The following is a 22,306-nucleotide window of genomic DNA, read 5'->3' on the forward strand; positions in this document are numbered from 1 at the left end:
AGGCCAAAGGGAGTGGTAATGGGACAAGTAAAGAATCAAAAGCGGTGTCTAGAGAAGGTGTGAATGGCAGGATCTTGAATGGATAAAATTGGGGTTATTTTTAATGCGCACACCTGTCATAAATAATAGCCCACTCCTATGTTTGTCTTGCTGTGTCTTGCAGGTAAAGTTAACCTCTCAGCTGGTTCAGATGTCAAGGATAAGGACCAGACCCTGCCCTACTCAGTGGAGACTCCCTATGGTTTCCACCTGGACCTGGACTTTGTGAAGTACGTGGATGATATTGAGAAGGGGAACACGATCAAGAAGGTTCACATCCACCGGAAGCCGAGAGGTTGCAGTTACACGGGGTCCTGGTGGACTTCCACTGAGTCGCTCTGCTCCAACGCCAGCGCTGACAGCAGGCGCTCCTCGGTCTCGTACTGCGGCCGGAGCATGTACACCCCCTCGTGCAGCTTCTCCGGGAGCTACAATAGGCCCCCGCCGCTGATGCCCAGCAGTTACAACGCGAGGGTGGAAAAGACCTTGCTGGAAACCAAGAGGCGGCTGGAAGAGGAGCCCCTGGGGTGCGGGGAGGGAAGGAGGCCACGATACACCAGCCTGAGCAGCCTGCACAGCAGCGTAGCGGGCTCTACCAGCTCCCTGGCTGGAACAGGCCTGCAGATCCAGTCGTCCACAAGGCTCTCCTCGCAGAATGGGTCACAGAGCGCTCCCTGTGGCCAGTTCACTCCCCTGAGCTCAGGCTTGGTCACGCCCTCCACCCCAAACCCGACCCACTTGCACAATATCCGGGAGCAGATGGCCGTGGCTCTGAGGAGGCTGCGGGAGCTGGAGGACCAAGTGAAGATAGTTCCTGTCCTTCAGGTGAAGATCTCTGTCCTTCAAGAAGAGAAGAGGCAGCTCAGCGTCCAGCTGAAGAGTCAGAAGTTCCTTGGCCACAGCATGGGCTTTGGGCCTCAGAAATCACTGAGTGCACTCAGAAAGCCCAAAGGGGAGCTTTACATTGACTTACCCGAAGAAGATAGCCACCAGGGCAAAGCAGAATTGCCTCTATCTCCACTGCTCAAAAAATCCCCACAGGGTAACATCGGGAAACTTGAAAAGGACAATTCTAAACAAACCAAAGACTCCAGGCCAGGCAGTTTTGGAACTGATGAGAGTTCAAGGGTCAAAGTGACAAACGGAAGCCCAGCTGAGGTCAGGAGTGTGGGTGTTTGGGTGCGAGAAAAGGACCTGGGAATATCCCCCTCATCACTACAGCTCGAGGTAGAGCATTATCGTCATGTCACAGAGCTTCTAACCAAGAAGATCTCAATGTTGGAGAAGCGACTGCAGGAAACCACTAGGGAGCTGGAGGCCGCTCACCAGAGCATTGAGGGCCGGAAGAAAGAGATGGCGGATAAAGGGCAACAGGCAGACATCTCAGTGACAGCTAGCACTGGAGGAGCGATCCTGGGCTGGTCGAAGCAACCACCAAATCAAGACAGGACCTGGAGAGCTGCACCCGAGGCAGACGGCCCATCTCAACCACTCGAAGGCAAGGCTGGTAAAAGGGGAGGCCTTGTCCCAGGCGGTGACAGGAAGGAGCGGTTGGTTCAGCTTGCACCGCAGCGGTCAGTGGGCGTGCAAGTTAGCCATTTTGGATATTCTCTTGGCGAACAGGCGTGCAAGGATCTGATTCAGAACAGGGAGCAGCCGCAGTCCACGCACCCACAGGGGCAACCGAAAGAGATGCCCTATCCTAAGCTGGACATAGCCCAGGCCTCGCCCAGCGGCAGCCGGCATCCTGCCAGTGCTACGGCACCGCCAGCAACCAAACTGGGCAGCAGCATGCACAGCGGAGGTGAAGCAGTGGCCGGTGAGGAGAGGGTGGGGCCTACCTCTGACACACCATTTAAGGAGGTTGCAGCCAAGGTGGTGACCTGTACGATTGTAACGACACTTGCATCCACGTGCGAGGAGGTGAACTCGGTGATGACCACAGCAAAGAGTATGAAGCAGGTGAAGACCGGTCCGAGCGGGGCGAAGCTAAGGGAAGCTGTAGAGCAGCTCGCACAAGGTAAGGTATTAAAGTGAGTGTGCACTATGCTGCTATCATCAATTGATGCACAGACCACACCTAGAGTCCTGTGTGCAGCTTTGGGCTCACTTCAGGGGGGAGGTACTTGGATTGGAGGCAGTTGAGAGAAGGTTCACTCAGCTGTCTCCTGGCGTGAAGAGGTTGTCTTATGAGGAAAGATTGAGCAGGTTGGGCCTATACTCATTGGAAAATGAGAGGTGATCTCATTATAAGATTCTGAGGGACTTGACAGGGTGGATGCTGAGAGGATGTGTCCTCCCCTGGAGGGATCTAGAACTAGGGGGCACAGTGTAACGATAATGGGTCTCCTGCTTAAGATGGAGATGAAGAGGAATTTTGTCTCTCAGGGGATCATTAGTCTTTGGAATTCTCTACCCCAGCGAGCAGTTGAGTTGGGTCATTGAATACATTCAAGGCTGAGTTAGACGGGTTTTTGATTGACGAGGGAGTCAAGGGCTATGGAGGACAGACAGGAAAGTGGGGATAAAGCCACAGTCAGATCAACCTTGATCTCATTAAATGCGGAGTAGGCTTGATGGGCTGAATGGCCGACTCCTCCTATTTCTTATGTGAGGAGTTAAAATAACATGTAAACATGATGTTATCAGCTTTCAGTGTAGTTTAATTTTGACAAAAACAGTTGGAGTTTTGCCCCAAATGGAGGATGATTCTCCCCATGAGCCCAAAGCAGGGGTTTTGCGATTTCAGTAGCAGAATGAGGGAAAAGCAATGAGAAAAATATTGGAACAATGCAGGAAAACAGCAGATCTGCTTTCCAGAGACCTGACAGAAGCGCTGATCCAGCAGGGTGCACAGAACCATTGGATCTGACTGACTCTCCTAAAATAGCAGCTCTGGAAAGACAGGGGAGCAGAGATGGCAAATGGACACAACATCCACTCAGCATCTTCTCAGTCTGTCAGGACAGCCTGCAGTCAGAGCCTGAGACATAACCGATCATTCCAATACAGCGGTGCTGGGATCAGCAATTGCATCCTGTCAACCATCAGCATCTTCTGACAGGAATCAACTTACCGCCCCCACTCCACTCCCCACCCCCCCACTCCACTCCCCACCCCCCCACTCCACTCCCCACCCCCCCACTCCACTCCCCACCCCCCCACTCCACTCTCCACCCCCCCACACCACCACCACCACCACCACCCATTGGAACTGCTGCTCCCACTTTTACCGGACTCCCATTTCCTGTCAAACTCCAGCCCACTCATCCTTCCCATGAGCTCCTCTCCCTGCTGCTGGACCACTTCCAACTAAATCCTCCTCACTGCTTCCCTGGATCTGCTTCCTCCACCCCCACCCACCAGGTTCCCCTTCCTCCCTCCTCCCCTCCTTCCCTCTTTCCCATTCCTATCCCGTGTATCTTTCCCCCACACCCATGCTGAGTCTCTCTTCCCCTCTCCTCTCTCCCGCTCCCTCCACCTCACTCTCTCCTCTGTGTCCCTAATTCCCACTCCCCTCCCCTGGGTCCCTATTCCTCATTCCCTTCCCCTCCTCCTAGCATTCCTGTGTTGAGAGTATCTGATCTGCTGAACATTAGCAGCTGGATAGTGGCTTTGCAGCTTGCTCCAGGATTTATCCTGATTTGTGTTTTATTGGGACAGGAATTCTGTCCGATCAGAGAGAATAGGAAGTGGTTTTATTCATGGGAGTTTATGTGGATAGAGCACTTAATCATCTGGAGTGAATTATGAACCTTTCCATTGATGGGCGATCATGAGGAGACTGGGTCAGGCAGGGGCTAAGACAATGAATTTTCAGCTCTGGGGAATTGAAACCCAGCCCAGATCAGTGGGGGAAGGAGTCTCGCTCCAAGCCGAGAGGTCCCAATTAAAATGAGACTGGGCAGCCTCAGTCCAGTTCCTATTTGCGACAGACCCGAGCAGAAAGCAGACCTGAAGTGAACACTAACCTGCATCAGAACACACCCTAGCTGAGTTTTGGAAAACCATCCCACCACTGAGGTAGGAGGCATTATTCCGAATGTGGGAGTGAGGAACACTTAAATGACCATCTGAACACTCAGAAACTGAACATTTTCTTAATCCATTGTTCATAGTGGGCACTCCCAGGACAGGTACAGCACGGGGTTAGATACAGAGTAAAGCTCCCTCTACACTGTCCCCATCAAACACTCCCAGGACAGGTACAGCACGGGGTTAGATACAGAGTAAAGCTCCCTCTACACTGTCCCCATCAAACACTCCCAGGACAGGTACAGCACGGGGTTAGATACAGGGTAAAGCTCCCTCTACACTGTCCCCATCAAACACTCCCAGGACAGGTACAGCACGGGGTTAGATACAGAGTAAAGCTCCCTCTACACTGTCCCCATCAAACACTCCCAGGACAGGTACAGCACGGGGTTAGATACAGAGTAAAGCTCCCTCTACACTGTCCCCATCAAACACTCCCAGGACAGGTACAGCACAGGGTTAGATACAGAGTAAAGCTCCCTCTACACTGTCCCATCAAACACCCCCAGGACAGTTACAGAGTAAAACTAGCCAAGCACCCCTGAACTTCATGCTCAGAGGAGTGCATTCTTAATGTGATGTCTGTTTCTGCACTAACCTGGAAGAGGTAAATACAGGCAGACTCCACCAGAAAGATTACCTTGCAGGGAGGGATCCAGTTGCAGTCCAGATGGATCTTGAATTAGACACTGAGCGATAGAACCTTATCTTATCATTTTTCTTATATGTCAAGCCTCTCGAGAAGACCACAAAGCTGACCCTGCTGCTCCCTCCAGACGCTCACTCAATGTCGCTGAGGCTCCTCGGCATTTTTTGGCTTCCAAAGTTTGTAGCTCGATGGAGACGCTGCCGGAGCAGCTCCCCACCCTAAAACCAACAGCCCCCCAACACCAGCTGGGGTGTCTAGCTCCGGTGAGACAGGAGGATTCCGTCCCATCTGAGGATGATTTGACAAGGCCAGGTCGGTAACCCTTCAGTCTACTGTGTTAACCCTTTGACAGGTTTGAGCTCCTTTTGTTTTTGCCACATTGTGGTTTGGATAGTTGGTATCAGGTGGAGAGCAGCACAGAGCCTAATGGATTGTAAGAAGATTGCAGCAGCTGACGTGCCTGAGAAGTAGCTCCCTGATTGGCTCGAATAGCAATTGCCCTGGCTACAATGGTCCGAAGGTACTGGGTAGCAGGCTTGCCTGGGTCACAAGGTGCGTATTCAAGTCCCACTCTGGATTCCTGAGCGCATTATATAGACTGACACTCCAGTGTTAGTACTGAGGGAGTCCTGCAACATTAGAAGTGCCATCTTTGGGATGAGGCTTTTAAGCCAAGTGTGCCCTCTCAGGTGAACATAAAAAAATTCTATGTGGAGTAGAATAGAGGCGTTCCCCCCAGTGCTCTACCCCACATCCTTCAAAGAGCTGACACAGGCATGATGGGCTGAGTGGCCACCTGTGGTGTGCCCTATGTGTTCATGAATCTACGACAATTGGCATGTTGGCCTTTATTACAAGGGGATTGGAGTATAGGGATAAAGGAGTCTTGCTACAGAGTTTCGGTGAGACCACATTTGGAATATTGTGTGCAGTTTTGGTCTCCATGTTTAAGGAAGAATATACGTGCATTGGAGGCGGTACAACTAAGGTTAATTAGATTGATACCTGAGATGAGGGGGTTTTCCTTTGATGAAAGACTGAGAAAATTGGGCCTGTATTCTCTGGAGTTTAGAAGAATGAGAGACCATCTCATTGAATTAAACAGGATTCTGAAGGAATTCGGTAGAGGACTCACTGCGATTGTCTCTGCTGGTCGGGGAGCCTAAAACATGGGGGCTCAGTCTCAGGATATGGGGGCGAACATTTAGGACTGAGATGAGGAGAAATTACTTCACTCAAAGGGTTGTGAATCTTTGGAATTCTCCATCACAGAGTGTTGCGGATGCTCCTTTGTTGGGTACATATAAGGCTGGGACAGACAGATTTTTGGCCTCTCAGGGAACCGAAGGATATTGGGAATGGGCAGAAAAGTGGAGTTGAAGCCTGAGATCAGCCACACTCGTGTTGAATGGCGGCGCAGGTTGAACAGGCCATACAGTCTACTCCTGCTCCTATTTCATATGTTCTTGTGAGTTGGGGCTGGGATCCTCACAATGCCAACTCCCTCTGAAGTAAAGGTCTTTTTCCCCTTCTGTTTCCTCTCAGTTTCCCCACAGGGAGCACAACTCAAGTCCATCATGAAAAAGAAGGAGAGAGGAGCGAGTCCTGAAAGCCTTCCGGCAAAGAAGAGCCTTCAGTTTATAGGAGTGAATGGCGGGTGAGTTACCACAGTTCAGTGGTACATTCCAACTCTGCTGGTTTAGATTCCCAGCCTCACAGCTTTGATCAGAAAGACCTTTTATCGATATTCTCACTGAGTTTCACTCTAAACAGGCATCTGACATGTTCTTCAGATGCAGATGGTTTTTAAAAATTCATTCATGGGATGTGGGTGTCGCTGGCTAGGCCAACATTTATTGCCCATCCCTAATTGCCCTTGAGAAGGCGGTGGTGTTTGGAAGGTGAGTGGCCTTCTTGAACTGTTGCAGCCCACATGGTCTAAGTGCACCCACAGCGCTGTTAGGGAGAGAGTTCCAGGATTTTTACCCAGCAGCAGAGAAGGAACGGTGATATATTTTCAAGTCAGGATGGTGAGTGGCTTGAAGGGGAACTTCCAGGTGGTGGTGTTCCCATCTATCTGCTGCCCTTGTTCCTCTAGATGTAATGGTCATGGGTTTGAAAGGTGCTGTCAAAGGTGAGTTCCTGCAGTGCATCTTGTAGATGGTACACACTGCTGCTACTGTGCGCTGGTGGTGGGTGGAATGAATGTTTTTCAGAAGGGGTGCCAATCAAGCAGGCTGCTTTGTCCTGGATGGCGTCGAGCTTTATGAGTGTTGATGGAGCTGCACTCATCCAGGCAAGTGGGGAGTATTCCATCACACTCCTAACTTGTGGTGGACAGGCTTTGGGGAGTCAGGAGGTGAGTTACTCGCTGCAAGGTTCCTAGCCTCTGACCTGCTCTTGTAGCCACAGTATTTATATGGCTAGTCCAGTTCAATTTCTGGTCAATGGTAACCCCCAGGATGTTGATAGTGGGGGAGCAGCAATGATAATGCCATTGAACATTAAGGGGTAAAGATTAGATTCCCTCTTGTTGGAGATGGTCATTGCCTGGCACTCATGTGGTACAAATGTTACTGCCATTTGTCAGCCCAAGCCTGGATATTGTCCAGGTCTTGCTACATTTCATTATGGACTACTTCAGTATCTGAGGAGTCGAGAATGGTGCTGAACATTACGCAATCATCAGCGAACATCCCCACTTCTGACCTTATGATGGAAGGAAGGTCATTGATGAAGCAGCTGAAGATGGTTGTGCCGAGGACACTACCCTGAGGAACTCCTGCAGTGATGTCCTGGAACTGAGATGATTGACCTCCAACAACCACAACCATCTTACTTTGTGCTAGGTATGACTCCAACCAGCGGAGAGTTTTCCCCCTAATACCCATTGACTCCAGTTTCCCTAGGGCTCCTTGATGCCACACTCGGTCAAATGCAGCCTTGATCTCAAGGACTGTCATTCTCACCTCACCTCTGGAGTTCAGCTCTTTTGTCCATGTTTGAACCAAGTCTGTAATGAGGTCAGGAGCTGAGTGGCCCTGGTGGAACCCAAACTGAGGATCAGTGAGCAGGTTATTGCTAAGCAAGTGCCGCTTGATGGCCCTGTTGGCGATCCCTTCCATCACTTTACTGATGAATTAGTGCTTTTTACCCCTGCTTCAGAGTAAAACTAGAAAAAATTGTTAACTAATACTGGTGAGCTGGTTATAATCTTAGTCCTGAAGTTATACCCAGAGTTCCCTCTGCAACAAGTTCCTGATCTCGCCCATGTTATCATAGGGACTATACTCAGCTGAGTCACGCACTCTGCAGGGTGTACAGAGGGCCTGCGGTAATGTGTGGGTGGGGAAAATATGTAATGGACTTAGCTCATGTTGAGATCAAGTCCAGGGGCCTGGAGCTAGTCCTTAAGTCTCATGGCTAGGGTGAGAATCACTCTGGGAGCAGACTCTGCAAACTGTCCAGAATTTCAAGTTATTAACTCTTTCCTTCCTGAATAAAAAGAGACTTTGTACTGTTTTGCGATCCATTCCCTCTGAATAACCAGGGGCTTTGCAGTGTTACACAGTGAGTGGTTCTTACCCTACTGAATAAGCAGAGACTCTGTAATGTTACACAGAGTCCATACCCTGGGGAGCAGTGCATTTATTATCCAGCTATTTTGCACCCAGTGGCTGATGTAAGAGCCACAGACTTTTTTAAACCAGAGTTACTGGTTTGATAGGTCACTCCCTGGGGGTTACAGATCAGGCACCCCATATGATAGCATAGCCAATCTTATGGTTTGATGCTGTCTTGTACTGTAAATGGTGACACCATTATTTCTGCTGGTTAGAGTGATCTGTGCTTGGAGGAGGATCATCAAATCATGGAATGGTTGCAGCACAGAAGGAGGCCATTGAGCATGTTGTGTCCATGTGGCTCTCTGCAAGAGCTAGTCCCACTGCCACCACCTCCCCACTCCCATCCTTGCCTTTTCCCCATGGTCCTGCAAATATTTTCTCTTCAGGTAATTATCCAATTCTCTTTTGAAAGGAATGATTGAATCTGCCTCCACCACACTCTCAGGCAGTGCTTTCTGGACCCTAACCACTTGCTGCGTAAAAAAGTTTTCCTCCTGCTGCCTCTGGTTCTTTAGCCTTAAATCATGTCTCCTGGTTCTCCATCCTTCCGTCAATGGGAACAGTTTCTCCCTGTCTACTCTCTTTCAAAAGTGTGGCCAGAATTGGACTCAACCCTCCAGTTGTTTTATAAAGGTTCACCAAAGCTTCCTTGCTTTTGGGCTCTCTGCCTCTATTTATAAAACCCACGATCCAATCTGCCTTTTTAACGAGTTTCTTAACCTATCCTGTCACCTTCAACAATTTGCACGCACACACCCTCCAGGTCTCTCTGTCCCTGTACCCATTTTAGAACTGTACCCCTTTATTTTAAATTGTCTCTCCACTTTCTTCCTTCCAAAATGAATCACTTCACAGTTCTCGGCATTAAATTTCATCGGCCACGTGTCCGCCCAGTCTACCAGCCTGTCTATGCCCTCTTGAAGTTTATCGCTATCCTCCTCACAGTGCACAATACTTCCAAGTTTTAAGTCATCTGCAAATTTTGAAATCGTACCCTGCACACCCAAGCCTGTGTCATTAATACAGATTAAGGAAAGCAGTGGTTCTGATACCAACCCATGGGGAACCCCGCTGTAAACATTCCTCCAGTCCAAAAAACAATCCAACACCACTACTCTCTATTCGCTATCACTAAGGCAACATCGTATCCATGGTGCTGCTGTCCTTTTATTCCATGAGCTTTTACTTTGCTGACAAGCCTGTCAAACGTGTGGCAATTCATCAAACGCCTTCGCGAAGTCCATGTACACCACATCAACCACTCTACCCTCATCAGCCCTCCCTGTTACCTCATCAAAACATTTAGTCCAGCTGTTTAAACACAATTTGCCTTTATCAAATCCATGCCGGTTTTCCTTAGTTAATCCACATTTTTAAAACATTTTTCAATTTTGTCCTGGATTGACATTTGTAAAAACATTCCCACCACAGACATTAAACTGACTGACTTATAGTCGCTGGGCTTATCCTTATGCCCTTTTGAACAAGGATACAACATCTGCAATTCTCTGGTACCAGCCCTATATCTAAACAGAATTGGGAGATTATGGCCAGTGCTTCTGCAATTTCCACCCTTACTTCCTTCAGTATCCTTGGTACCTTCTCCAGTCCTGGTGACTTATTCAATTTTATATATAGTCAGCCTTTCTAATTCTTCCTCTTTATCCAGGTTTAGCCCATCCAATCTCTCAGCTATGTCCTCTTTCACTATGACTTTCACAATGATCTAGGGATCCTGTCCTCGATCGCACTCCTGGGATCCTTCCCTTGAACACTATCCCAGGATCCTGTTCTCGATCACTACCCCAGGATCCTGTCCCCAGTCACTATTCCGAGATCCTGTTCCTGATCACTATCCCGGGATCCGGTCCTCGATCACTATCCCGGGATCCTGTTCTCAATCACTATCCCAAGATCCTGTTCTCAATCACTATCCTGGGATCCTGTCCTCAATCACTACCCCAGGATCCTGACCTTGATCACTGTCCTGGAATCCTGTCCTTGATCACTCCCCCGGGATCATATCCTCGATCACTATCCTGGGATCCTGTTCTTGGTCATTCCCCTTGGATCCTGTCCCCAGTCACTATCCCGAGATCCTGTTCCTGATCACTATCCCGGGATCCGGTTCTCGATCATTATCCCGGGATCGGGTCCTCGATCACTATCCCGGGATCCTGTTCTCAATGACTATCCCGAGATCCTGTTCCTGATCACTATTCCAGGATCTTACCCTCGATAACTATCCCGGGATCCGGTCCTCGATCACTATCCCGGGATCCTGTCCCCAGTCACTATCCCGAGATCCTGTTCCTGATCACTATTCCGGGATCTTACCCTCGATCACTACCCCAGGATCCTGTCCTCGATCACTGTCCTGGAATCCTGTCCTAGATCATTACCTCTGGACCTTATCCTCGATCAGCCATGATCATAATGAATGGCGGAGCAGGCTCGAAGGGCCGAATGGCCTACTCCTGCTCCTTCTTTCTATGTTTCTATGATCATTATCCCGGGATCCTGTCCTCGATCACTACCCCAAGATCCTGTTTTTGATCACTATCCCGATATCGGGTCCTCAACCACTATCCTGAGATCACTATCCCAGGATCCGGTCCTCGATCACTATTCCAAGATCCTCTTCTTGATCACTATCCTGGGACCCAGTCCTCGATCATTATCGCAAGATCCTGTTCTTGATCATTATCCCGATATCTGGCCCTTGATAGCTAACCCGGGATACAGTCCTCAATCACTATCCTGGGATCCGGTCTTTGATTACTACCCCAAGATCCTGTTCATGATCACTATCCCGGGATCCTGTCCCTGATTACTATCCCTCGATCCTGTCCTCGATCACTATCCCAGAATCCTGTCCTCGATCTCTATCCTGCGATCCTGTCCTCGATCTCTATCCTGCGATCCTGTCCTCGAACCCTATCCTGCGATCCTGTCCTCGATCACTATCCCAGAATCCTGTCCTCGATCACTATCCCGTGATCCTGTCCTCGAACCCTATCCTGCGATCCTGTCCTCGATCACTATCCCAGAATCCTGTCCTCGATCACTATCCCGTGATCCTGTCCTCGAACCCTATCCTGCGATCCTGTCCTTGATCACTACCCCGGGACCCTGTTTTTGGTCACTATCCTGAAATCCCGTCCTCAACTACTATCCTGAGATCCTGTTCTTAATCACCATCCTGGGATCCTGTTCTCGATCACTACCCCAAGATTCTGTTTTTGATCACTATCCCGATATCGGGTCCTCAACCACTATCCTGAGATCACTATCCCAGGTTCTGGTCCTCGATCACTATTCCAAGATCCTCTTCTCAATCACTATCCTGGGATCCTGTCCTAGATCACTATCCCGGGATCCTGTTCTCGATCACTATCCCGGGATCCTGTTCTCGATCACTATCCCGGGATCCTGTTCTCGATCACTATCCCGGGATCCGGTTCTCGATCACTATCCCGGGATCCGGTTCTCGATCACTATCCCGGGATCCTGCTCTCGATCACTATCCCGGGATCCTGTTCTCGATCACTAACCCAGGATCGTGTTGTCGATCACTATCCCGGGATCCTGTTCTCAATCACTATCCCGGGACCCTGTTCTCGATCACTATCCCGGGATCCTGTTCTCGATCACTATCCCGGGATCCTGCTCTCGATCACTATCCCGGGATCCTGTCCTCGATCACTATCCCAGGATCCTGTTCTCGATCACTATCCCAGGATCCTGTTCTCGATCACTATCCCGGGATCCTGTTCTCGATCACTACCCCTGGATCCTGCTCTCGATCACTATCCCGGGATCCTGTTCTCGATCACTATCCCGGGATCCTGTTCTCGATCACTATCCCGGGATCCTGTTCTTGATCACTATCCCGGGATCCTGTCCTCGATCACTATCCCGGGATCCTGGTCTGGATCACTACCCTGGGCTCCTGTTCTCGATCACTATCCCGAGATCCTGTTCTCGATCACTATCCCGGGATCCTGTTCTCGATCACTATCCCGAGATCCTGTTCTCGATCACTGTCCGGGATCCTGCTCTCGATCACTATCCCAGGATCCTGTTCTGGATCACTATCCCGGGATCCTGTTCTCGATCACTATCCCGAGATCCTGTTCTCAATCACTATCCCGGGATCCTGTCCTCGATCACTATCCCGAGATCCTGTCCTCGATCACTATCCCGAGATCCTGTTCTCAATCCCTATCCCGGGATCCTGTCCTCGATCACTATCCCGGGATCCTGCTCTCGATCACTATCCCAGGATCCTGTTCTGGATCACTATCCCGGGATCCTGTTCTCGATCACTATCCCGAGATCCTGTTCTCAATCACTATCCCGGGATCCTGTCCTCGATCACTACCCCAGGATCCTGACCTTGATCACTGTCCTGGAATCCTATCCTTGATCACTCCCCCGGGATCGTATCCTCGATCACTATCCCGGGATCCTCTTCTCGATCACTATCCTGAGATCCTCTTCTCGATCACTATCCCGGGATCCAGTCCTCGATCACTATCCAGAGATCCTGTTCTTGATCACTATCCTGATATCCGGTCCTCGATCACTGTCCTGGGATCCTGTCCTAGTTCACTACCCCGATATCCTATTCTCGATCCTTATTCAGGGATCCGGTCCTTGATCACTACCCCGGAATCCCATCCTCGATCACTATCCTGGGCCCCTGCTCTCGATCACTTGCCTGGGATTCTGCTCCTGATTAATAACTCCTGTTGCAACAGATAAGTATGTGGAAAGGATTGGGTTTCCTGACATTCCCTGTTTTTGTTTGAAAATGAGGAATGGGCCAATGGATAAGCTCCAGTGAGTGGGGGCATTTGCTCAACACGGAACTATATTCTGGCATTGTTGGCTCATTTGGGATATGAGACATGGGACAGTGGGAGGGAGAGCGGGGATAGATAATCCGGGGGAGAATAATCAGTTGAAAAGATTCTTCTGAGCCTTAGTTTCTTTCTTCTAGATATGAGTCAACATCTTCTGAAGAATCCAGTTCAGAGAGCTCATCAAGTGAGTCCGATGGTGAGAGTACCGAGAGTGATTACCATGAAGCCAGTGAGAGGCTTCCTGGAGAAAAGGCAGAGAAAGCAGAGACCAAGGGGACTTCAGCAGAGCCTGTGCAGAAAACTGAGAGCGTGCGGACACCAGCAGAGACTGTGCACAAGACTCAGACCCAGGGGACTCCAACAGAGACTGTGCAGGAAACCAAGAGTGTGCGGACACCAGCAGAGACTGTGCACAAGACTCAGACCCGGGGGACTCCAACAGAGACTGTGCAGGAAACCAAGAGTGTGCGGACACCAGCAGAGACTGTGCACAAGACTCAGACCCGGGGGACTCCAGGAGAGACTGTGCATGAGACTCAGATGCAGGGGACTCCAGGAGAGACTGTGCACGAGTCTCAGACCGAGGGGACTCCAGCAAAGGCTGTGCAGGAAACCGAGATTGTGGCAACTCCAGCACAGTGCACAGCGAGATCAGAAAGGGAGGAAGAGGTTCAGAATGTAGGGAGCGCAGAGTATGTGAAGGAGATGGTGCAGAGAACAGAAGATAAACTAGAGGCAGCAGCCAAGCAGGGAGAGGACAACCCAGAAAAGGCCAATCGTCATGAAATAGCAAGTTCTATGCAAGAAGCAAACTGCAGCACGTAAGTAAATAAATTTTCACTTTTAATTTTTGCAGAATTTCGTTCTTATATGAGCAAGGACAGTGCTGTGAAATATCAACTGTCCCATGTTTTTCATTCAGTTGCCCATCAAACACTCCCAGATCAGGTACAGCATGTGGTTAGATACAGAGTAAAACCGCCCCCTACACTGTCCTCATCAAACACCCTCAGGACAGGTACAGCACTGGGTTAGGTACAAAATAAATCTCCCTCTAGACTTAACCTGAGTTCTGATGAAAGGTCACCAACCTGAAACGTTAACTCTGTTCCTCTCTCCACAGATGCTGCCAGACCTGCTGAGTATTTCCAGCACTTTCTGTTTTTATTTTATCTGAGAAGAGATGTCTTTATTTTGATAGTTTGATATTTCCCATTCCTACCTGTCCTTGATTCCCTCGCTAAATGGAACAGATAACATAGTACTGAGATTAGGGTGGTTTGTGCTGAGAATCTATACAATGAATTGGAGTATTAGGTGTCCAGGGCTGAAAGGGTTAATGTCTGGGACTGGAGAAACAGTACCACCCACATGATGATACAAGAGAGAGTCACATAACTAGGAGTTTAGAAGGAGAAAGCTCATGGCTTAGAATAAGTAACACCTGTAACCTTGTATATCTGTGAATAGTTATGTTCATCCAATGAACCAGTGAGTGATCAGACATCGCTATGTCTCCGCAACCTTTCCTTAGCCAGTCACAAGAATAGCTAAGACTGTCCCAGCCTTATGTCACAACAGGTCTTTACATGTGAATTCAACCTCAGGCCCCAGCACTGAAATCCTGAACCCAATCTGCCCAGTTGGCTTCTTATAATTTGAGTGGGAATTCCAAGAAGAGCTGTGAGGACATGTGCTAGAGGAATGTCTCTTTTTGGGTGTGATGTGACAGGTTTAATACCAGTGGAACATGGTATTGGGTTGCTCAGTATTCAGCAAGTCCAAAGGTAGTGGGTTCAAGTCCCACTCCGGAGCTGTGAGCACAAGTTCTAGGCTGACACTCCTAGTGCAGTGAGTAGTAAGTGCTACACTGTTGGAGGTCCTGTCCTACAGGTGAAACTTTAAATCGTGGTCCCGTCTGTCTTCTCAGGTGGACATATAAGATATTGATATATCTCAGTGTCCTGAACCAATAGTTATTTCTCAAGCATCTGGTATACTCCAGAAAGCCAGTTGGCGAAGGTTAGAACCAGGGCCAATCTTTACATGCTTGTATATTTAGTTACAGAGTTACACAGTACAAGCATACACCTCCTAACCCAACAACCATAGTTTCAGTCTGTGTGCATTTAATTGGAAATCAAGTGAGTCACTAGTTAATGCCCACTGCCTGCATACAATTAAATGCAATTAATATACAATTAACACCAACATTAATAAAAACAAAATATCTGGTTATTATCATATTGCTGTTCATGGGGACCTTACTCTGCACAGATTGGCTGCTACATTTTCAACATTACAGCAGTGACGATAATTCAAAAGTGCTCCACTGGATGTAAGCGCTTTGGGATGCTCTAGGGCTGTGAAAGGTGCTATTTAAATGCAAGTGTTTCTTCTTTCTTTCAACCGCTAATGTTGCCGATAACAGCTGAGGGGCTGCTTTGAGGGGTAGGATAGGTACCTGTTGCCATGAGATACCTGCTGTGTTTCAGAATGTGATGGTACAGACTCCTGTGTGATCCCTCACTCATCTATGTCTTTCTTACTTTCAGGTTTGAGCTGACTGAGGGCTTGGTGTCAGCCTGCGTGACTCTGCAGAAACACCTCAATGATCCAGGCCGGTTCACAAACAAAGACATGGTATGCTACCTTGCTGTTTATCAATCTCCCCAGCCACTCTCCCCTCATGCAACACCAAGTGATAAGCTCACAGTGTGTTTTCCCCGCACACCTTCAGTTAAGTGCCTGATTATTCTATAGACCCAGAAGCAGCGTGAGAGGGATCGAGCTGACAACGCACTCCTCTTAAGGAATAATACTGCACAGGGGGAGGCCATTCGACCCATCGTACTTATGCCAGCTCCTTGTAAGAGCTCTCCAATTAGTCCCGCTCCCCCTACCTTTTCCCCATAGCCCTGCAAAATTTCCCTTTCTGATTATTTATCCAATTCCCTTTTGAAAGTTATTCTGGAAACTGCTTCCGCCATCCTTTCAGACAGCACTTTCCAGAATTATTTTATACCTGAGTCCTCTAGTTATCAACTCTGCTACCGTAGGAAGCTGTTTCTCCATCAAAACTCCTCATGATTTTGAACACCTCTACAAAATCTCGCCTCAACCTTCCCTGCTCTAAAGAGAACAATCCCAGTCTCTCCAGATAACTGAAGTCCCTCATCACTGGTACCATTTTGGTGAAACTCCTCCGCACCCTGTCCAAGGTCCTAATATTTTATGCTAAGAAACATACTTACATCTCTGACTGGACAGGTTCATCTTTGTTACTGTTGACCAAAATATGTTCAGTATTAATTTTGAAATATTTTCACGAGCGATATTAGCTGTTTTTGCCATGATACTTATGACGTTAAAATACTTTGGGGGTCGGAGGGGTGATAGGGAGGACGGAAGAGGGATTCAATGGGGGAGGTGTTTGGTAGGTTAAGAGAGGTTTTTGCAATGGTAAGCAGGTAGAATGGGAGCATGCCTTGAGAGTGTATTTTGGTGGGTTAATTGGCTTGTGTTGAGGGTACTGGATAACTTTGCTGGAGGTATCTGGACAAATTAGATAAGAAGGTTGGGCACGTTTGCTAGAGAGTATCTGGGCAGGATAGAAATAGGGGCATCTGGGCAGGTTAGTATGGGGGTATCTAGACAGGTAAGAAATAGGGGCAACTGGGAACATTAGAATGGGGGTATCTGGGCAGGTTAGAAATAGGGGTATCTGGGCAGGTTAGAAATAGGGGTATCTGGGCAGGTTAGAAATAGAGGTTTCTGGGCAGGTTAGAAATAGGGATGCCTGGGCAGGGTAGAAATAGGGGTATCTGGGCAGGTTAGAAATAGAGGTATCTGGGCAGGTTAGAAATAGGGGTATCTGGGCAGGTTAGAAATAGAGGTATCTGGGCAGGTTAGAAATAGGGGTATCTAGGCAGGTTAGAAATAGGGGTATCTGGGCAGGTTAGAAATAGAGGTATCTGGGCAGGTTAGAAATAGGGGTATCTAGGCAGATTAGAAAAAGGGGTATCTGGGCAGGTTAGAAATAGGGGTATCTGGGCAGGTTAGAAATAGGGGTGTCTGGGCAGGTTAGAAATAGGGGTATCTGGGCAGGTTAGAAATAAGGGCACCTAGGAAGGTTAGTATGGGGATACCTCAGCAGGTTAGAAATAGGGGTATCTGGGCAGGTTAGAATGGGGGTATCTGGGCAGGTTTATATGGGAATGTCTAGGCAGGTTTGTATGGGGGTATCTGAGCAGATAAGAATGGGGGTGTCTGGGCAGATGAGCTAAGTGTATTGGGACAGTTAGAGTGGGGCATATAGGCAAGTTGTTTGAAGTATTTTGTTGGGGGTGTTGGCTGATAAATTGTTAAGATGTATTCAATTCCTGATGAATTCCTTCTTCAATGCCCTGCAGAGATTGAGCTATCTCAAGGTTCAGCAGGAGTGGCTTTTAGTGTCAAGCCCGAAGACAGCAGATCCTGAGGTGGTGCGTCAACACCTGGCTGTGTTTAAGGCAATGTCGCCAAATTTACTAGAGCTGATAGTCAACATGGCTGATGGCAACGGAAACACTGCTCTTCACTACACAGTCTCTCACTCCAACTTCCCCATTGTCAGGTTGCTGCTAGACACAGGTATAACCTTCGCCTCTTACCCCAACTTGTGTCCCTCATTGCCACACTGTGTTTCTCCACTGGGAGAGAGTCTGAACCTTATAAACCCTCCACTTAGGAACAGCCTAAGGTATTGCTTTACCTGTGACTATGCTGGAACCTGGAGGGCGAGATTTGTGTTTTGGGGTCAGAAACCTGATGTTGGGACAACTTCTGGTTCCAGATCCCACCCCATGTCGGAAACAGTCAACAGACACAATTTTTGTAACAAATACAAATGAATGGCCAGAGGGTGCGCTTGCCGTCTAGTTAAGGACACTGGGCGGGCTTCCGACACTGGAGGCTTAATAGGAGCTTCCTATGGCACTGAGCAAGCAGCAGCCTGCCAAGGTGGGTAAGGGAGAGAGAGGGCACCTCAAAATGGAAGCTCCTTGTCAGCACTTTGAAAACAGTCAAAAAGTCAGACCTCCCACAGCTGCCAGGCCACCACTGCAGAGGGAGAACCCGCCCCCAAGCCAGTATTCTCGAAAATGGCTCGAGGACAGGGTGGTGCTGGCAAACTGGCACCCCGACCATCAATTCTGGGCCCACCCACCTCCAGTGCTGCCCCCATCAGCCTCTAGTTCCTCCTCCAAGCTGCCCTTGACAAGGTGTCAGCTCAGTGAGAGCACTCACCCCTGAGTCAGAAGGTTGTGGGTTTAAGTCCACCCCAGAGACCTGAGCAAAAAATTCTAGGCTGACACTCTTACAGTACTGAGTGAATGCTGCACTGCTGGAGGTGCTGTTTTTTGCATGAGGTGCTAAGCCAAGGCATGTCTGCCCATTCGGGTGGGTGGATGTAAAAAAATCCCATGGTCACTGTTTGAAGAAGAGCAGAGGAGTTCTTCCTGGCTTCCTGGTGAATATTTATCCCCCAACCAACATCACTGAAAGCAGGTTATCTAATCAGTTGTGGAATCTTGCTGTGCGCAAATTGGCTGCCATGTTTCCTACATTACAACGGCGGTGATTCATTGACTGTAAAGCACTTTGGGACATCCTGAGGTCATGAAAGGTCCTTTGGAAATGCAAGTTTTTTTTTTGCAAACAATCCCTCCGTCCTTTAACGTTTTAAAGTATTGCACCTAGTTGGATGTGGTGGTGCTGACGATCTGTTGGCCGTGTGCTGTGTATTTAACCTGTGCCCACTCCTCCCTGTCACAGGCGCCTGCAGTTTGGACAAACAGAACAAAGCCGGTTACACAGCCATCATGCTGGCCTCGCTCGCTGCTCTCCAATCCGAAAGCGACATGCAGACCGTGACACAGCTCTTCCGCCTTGGCAATGTCAACGCTAAAGCCAGCCAGGTGGGTCAAAGGTCAAACCAGCGCTCTCCATCCATTCCTCCCCCTCCCTCCCCCACTGTCCAGGCATGAAGCTGTGCCCACCCTCGCACCAGACACCGACAGGTCATGGTGTTTAGTGAATGGTTCATGACACCTGCGATTTCTATGATGCATTAAACCGAGGCCCTGTCTGCCCCCTCAGGTGTGTATGACAGACCCTAAGGTGACTATTTTGAAGAAGAGCAGAGGGGAGTTCTCCCTAGTCTCCTATCCCTCAGCCAACATCAATAAAACAGATGATATGGTCCATACTTAAGGAAGGACATACTTGCCTTGGAGGTGGTATAGTGAAGGTTCATTAAATTGGTCCCTGGGATGAGGAGGTTGTCCTATGATGAGAAGCTGAGTAAATTGGGCCTCTTTCCTATGGAGTTTAGAAGAATGAGAGGTGATCTCATTGAAGCTTACAGAATTCTGATAGGGTTTGATAGGGTGGACTCTGAGAGATTGTTTCCCGCTGGTTGGGGAATCGAAAACCCGGGGGCACTGTCTCGGGGTAAAGAGCCGATCATTTAGGGCTGAGATGAGGTGAAATTTCTTCCATACCCCCAGAGGGTTGTAGGGATAGACAGATTTTTGGTCTCTCTGTCTCTATGGAATCAAGGGAAATGGGAACAGGTGGGAAAGTGGAGTTGAAGCCCAAGATCAATTGAATGGCGGAGCAGGTTGAAGGGGCCGTGTGGTCCACTCCTGCTCCTATTTCTTGTGTTTTTATGTTTATCACATGGCTGTTTGTGGGAGCTTGCTGTGCGCAAATTGGCTGTGGCGTTTCCAACATTACAACAGTGACTACACTTCAAAAATACTTCATTGACTGTAAAGCGCTTTGGGATGTCAACAGTTGGTGAAAGGATTGTAGAAATTTATTGATCCCGTCTCCCATGGCTTCTGAGACTATTGAGTAAATTATCAGTAGCTGTAAGCAGGATGAGGGGATTGGAAAAACATTTAGTGAATTTATACCTGTGACCGCCCTGTAACAATTGAAGATTCCAGCCATCTCTAGCCTCACCTTTATAAGCTGAGCTGTCACCTGGTTTGGGTTGGACAGTTAGATTAGTTCTAGGATGACTCAGACTGCGGCCCTGTGCACCGGCTGCAGTAGGAGAGTAGACCTTTGGTCCTGGAGGCCTTAACACTAATGGTATTTCCCCCTTTTCTTTGCGACAGGCGGGTCAGACGGCGCTGATGTTAGCAGTCAGCCACGGGCGGGCAGAGATGGTGAAGGCCCTGTTGGCGTGCGGGGCGGACGTCAGCATCCAGGATGATGATGGGTCGACGGCACTGATGTGCGCCTGCGAGCACGGTCACGTGGAGATTGTCAAACTCCTGCTGGAGATGCCTCGCTGCGACGTAACTTTAGCGGACAACGTGAGTGAGTTAGATAGGGGAACTGCTCCCCGCGGTGAGACTGGTGCAGGTTCCCCCCCACCTGCCCACTGAGCTGGTTAAAACGCAGGAAACGCCCAGGCTGCAATATAGGCCTGCACCCAGCGGCTCAGCCAACCACTAAAATTGGCCTTGGGCCGCAGAGGGGAACAGAGGGGAACAGGATTCCCGCTCCGATTTGCTCCCCTGTGCTCCTACTACAAAGTGTGCGCGGATTGATGTTTGAGGGAAGTGAGGCTGATGGTCAGTTGCAATGCCCTGCATGGTATCCCCGGCTAAGACATATTGTTTAAGCTCCCACCCCAGGCGAGGTGCCTTGGGACAGCAGAAGGCTTTGGACTGAATCCAGCGAGAATCAGGAGAGGAGGGAGAAATATTTAATGGAAGAATAATGAGAGGGAAAAGATGTGTCATCACATATGAGTCACTGAAGTAATTTACTGAGTATTATTCAGACGCACACTGGTATAGTCAGATGGTGTTTATAGTACAATGGATAAATGGCACAGGAACAGTGCATTCTGAGATGACACATACTGTGCGTAGAGTGTATACACAGTACAGCAGGATGGGTACAGGGACAGTGTATACACAATATTGTGATATCTTGGCAGGGCAAAACCACTGGAGTTTTAGTACCCAACTGAAATGCACCATCCCATCCTCTTGTGACCGTTTGTGTATACGCCAGTGGTTTCGTCCTGCGAATCTATCACCGTCTGGCAGCGAGATGGGATTGTGGATTTCCCTAGCCTGTGGGGGAAAGGAAAAGGGTGATATTTTTGACTGAAGCAGGCCCAGAGAAGTGTATGAAACGCTCAAGAATTCGCTTGCCCCCTCCTAGGCCAAAGGACAAGCCACTGTCGGATATTTCGTGTTAGCTTGAGCACTGCTACCGTCCCAAGTCACTGGAGTTTGCAGAAAGCTATCAGTCGGAGCCAGGAATCAGTTGCCCAGTGAGGACATTGGAGAGTTTATAGCGGCCCTGAAAAAGCTGCCCTTTCATGGTCATTTTGGAGAATTTCAAGAGAGGGATTTGTGTGCAGTTAAAAAAAGTGAAGGCATTCACAGTAAGTTGCTGACGTTGCCAAAGTTAACTTCCGACATAGCTTGTCAAACAGCACTGTCCACGAACACAGTGGAACGTGACTCAAGAGAGGTCGGAGTTAACAACTGCCCATCATCTGCTGAAGTAAATAATCTGTAGCTGAGCAAGCTGAAGGCCCCAACACCAGCAGTTAGTAGTAGCAGTAGTACTACAAAGTCCTGTTGCCGGTGGTTAGGCCAACTTTGGGCATTGGAATTGTCCATTTGTGAAGGTAGGATGCTTCAGCTTCGAGAAGAAGGGTCACTGTGCCAAAGCCTGGTAGAAGAAGGTAAACGGAGAAAACACTGGCTGGATGAAATGGCAGTCACTGCACATGGCTGTTGATGAGGGGTCAGTTGAGACCCATGTGACCTGAAGCACAAAGATGTCTCGTGGAAATTCACCGGGCATTGTGGTCCAAGTAGCCTTGGATGGAGATCCGGTAAAGATGGAGGCCGTCAGGGGCGCATCAGTCAGCACGATTTCCGAATCACTATGTCTTGAAAAGTTGAGTCAACATCAGCTGGAGAAATCACACATTGAGCTTTGCAGTTATGGAGGAGAGAAAATTCCCATAATGGGAAGTGTGTCAGTTCCCGATCACACACAATGAGCAA

The 22,306-nt window shown here is 49.0% G+C and overlaps 1 protein-coding gene across 7 annotated transcripts in view; it reads left to right on the forward strand.

The window, feature by feature from the left end:
• Nucleotides 1-22,306, forward strand: part of kank2 (KN motif and ankyrin repeat domains 2) — a 114,109-nt gene that overhangs the window by 85,758 nt on the left and 6,045 nt on the right. For all 7 annotated transcript variants that reach the window (XM_078531505.1, XM_078531500.1, XM_078531502.1 and 4 more), the window contains 8 exons: nucleotides 164-2,059; nucleotides 4,808-5,035; nucleotides 6,269-6,380; nucleotides 13,355-14,038; nucleotides 15,773-15,860; nucleotides 17,630-17,849; nucleotides 19,032-19,174; nucleotides 20,384-20,584. In XM_078531505.1, coding sequence (XP_078387631.1) covers nucleotides 164-2,059; nucleotides 4,808-5,035; nucleotides 6,269-6,380; nucleotides 13,355-14,038; nucleotides 15,773-15,860; nucleotides 17,630-17,849; nucleotides 19,032-19,174; nucleotides 20,384-20,584 — 3,572 coding nt within the window. The remainder of the gene's footprint in view (nucleotides 1-163; nucleotides 2,060-4,807; nucleotides 5,036-6,268; nucleotides 6,381-13,354; nucleotides 14,039-15,772; nucleotides 15,861-17,629; nucleotides 17,850-19,031; nucleotides 19,175-20,383; nucleotides 20,585-22,306) is intronic.

This window comes from Cetorhinus maximus, chromosome 28, assembly GCF_964194155.1.
Source record: "Cetorhinus maximus chromosome 28, sCetMax3.hap1.1, whole genome shotgun sequence".
NCBI classification, from domain to species: domain Eukaryota; kingdom Metazoa; phylum Chordata; class Chondrichthyes; order Lamniformes; family Cetorhinidae; genus Cetorhinus; species Cetorhinus maximus.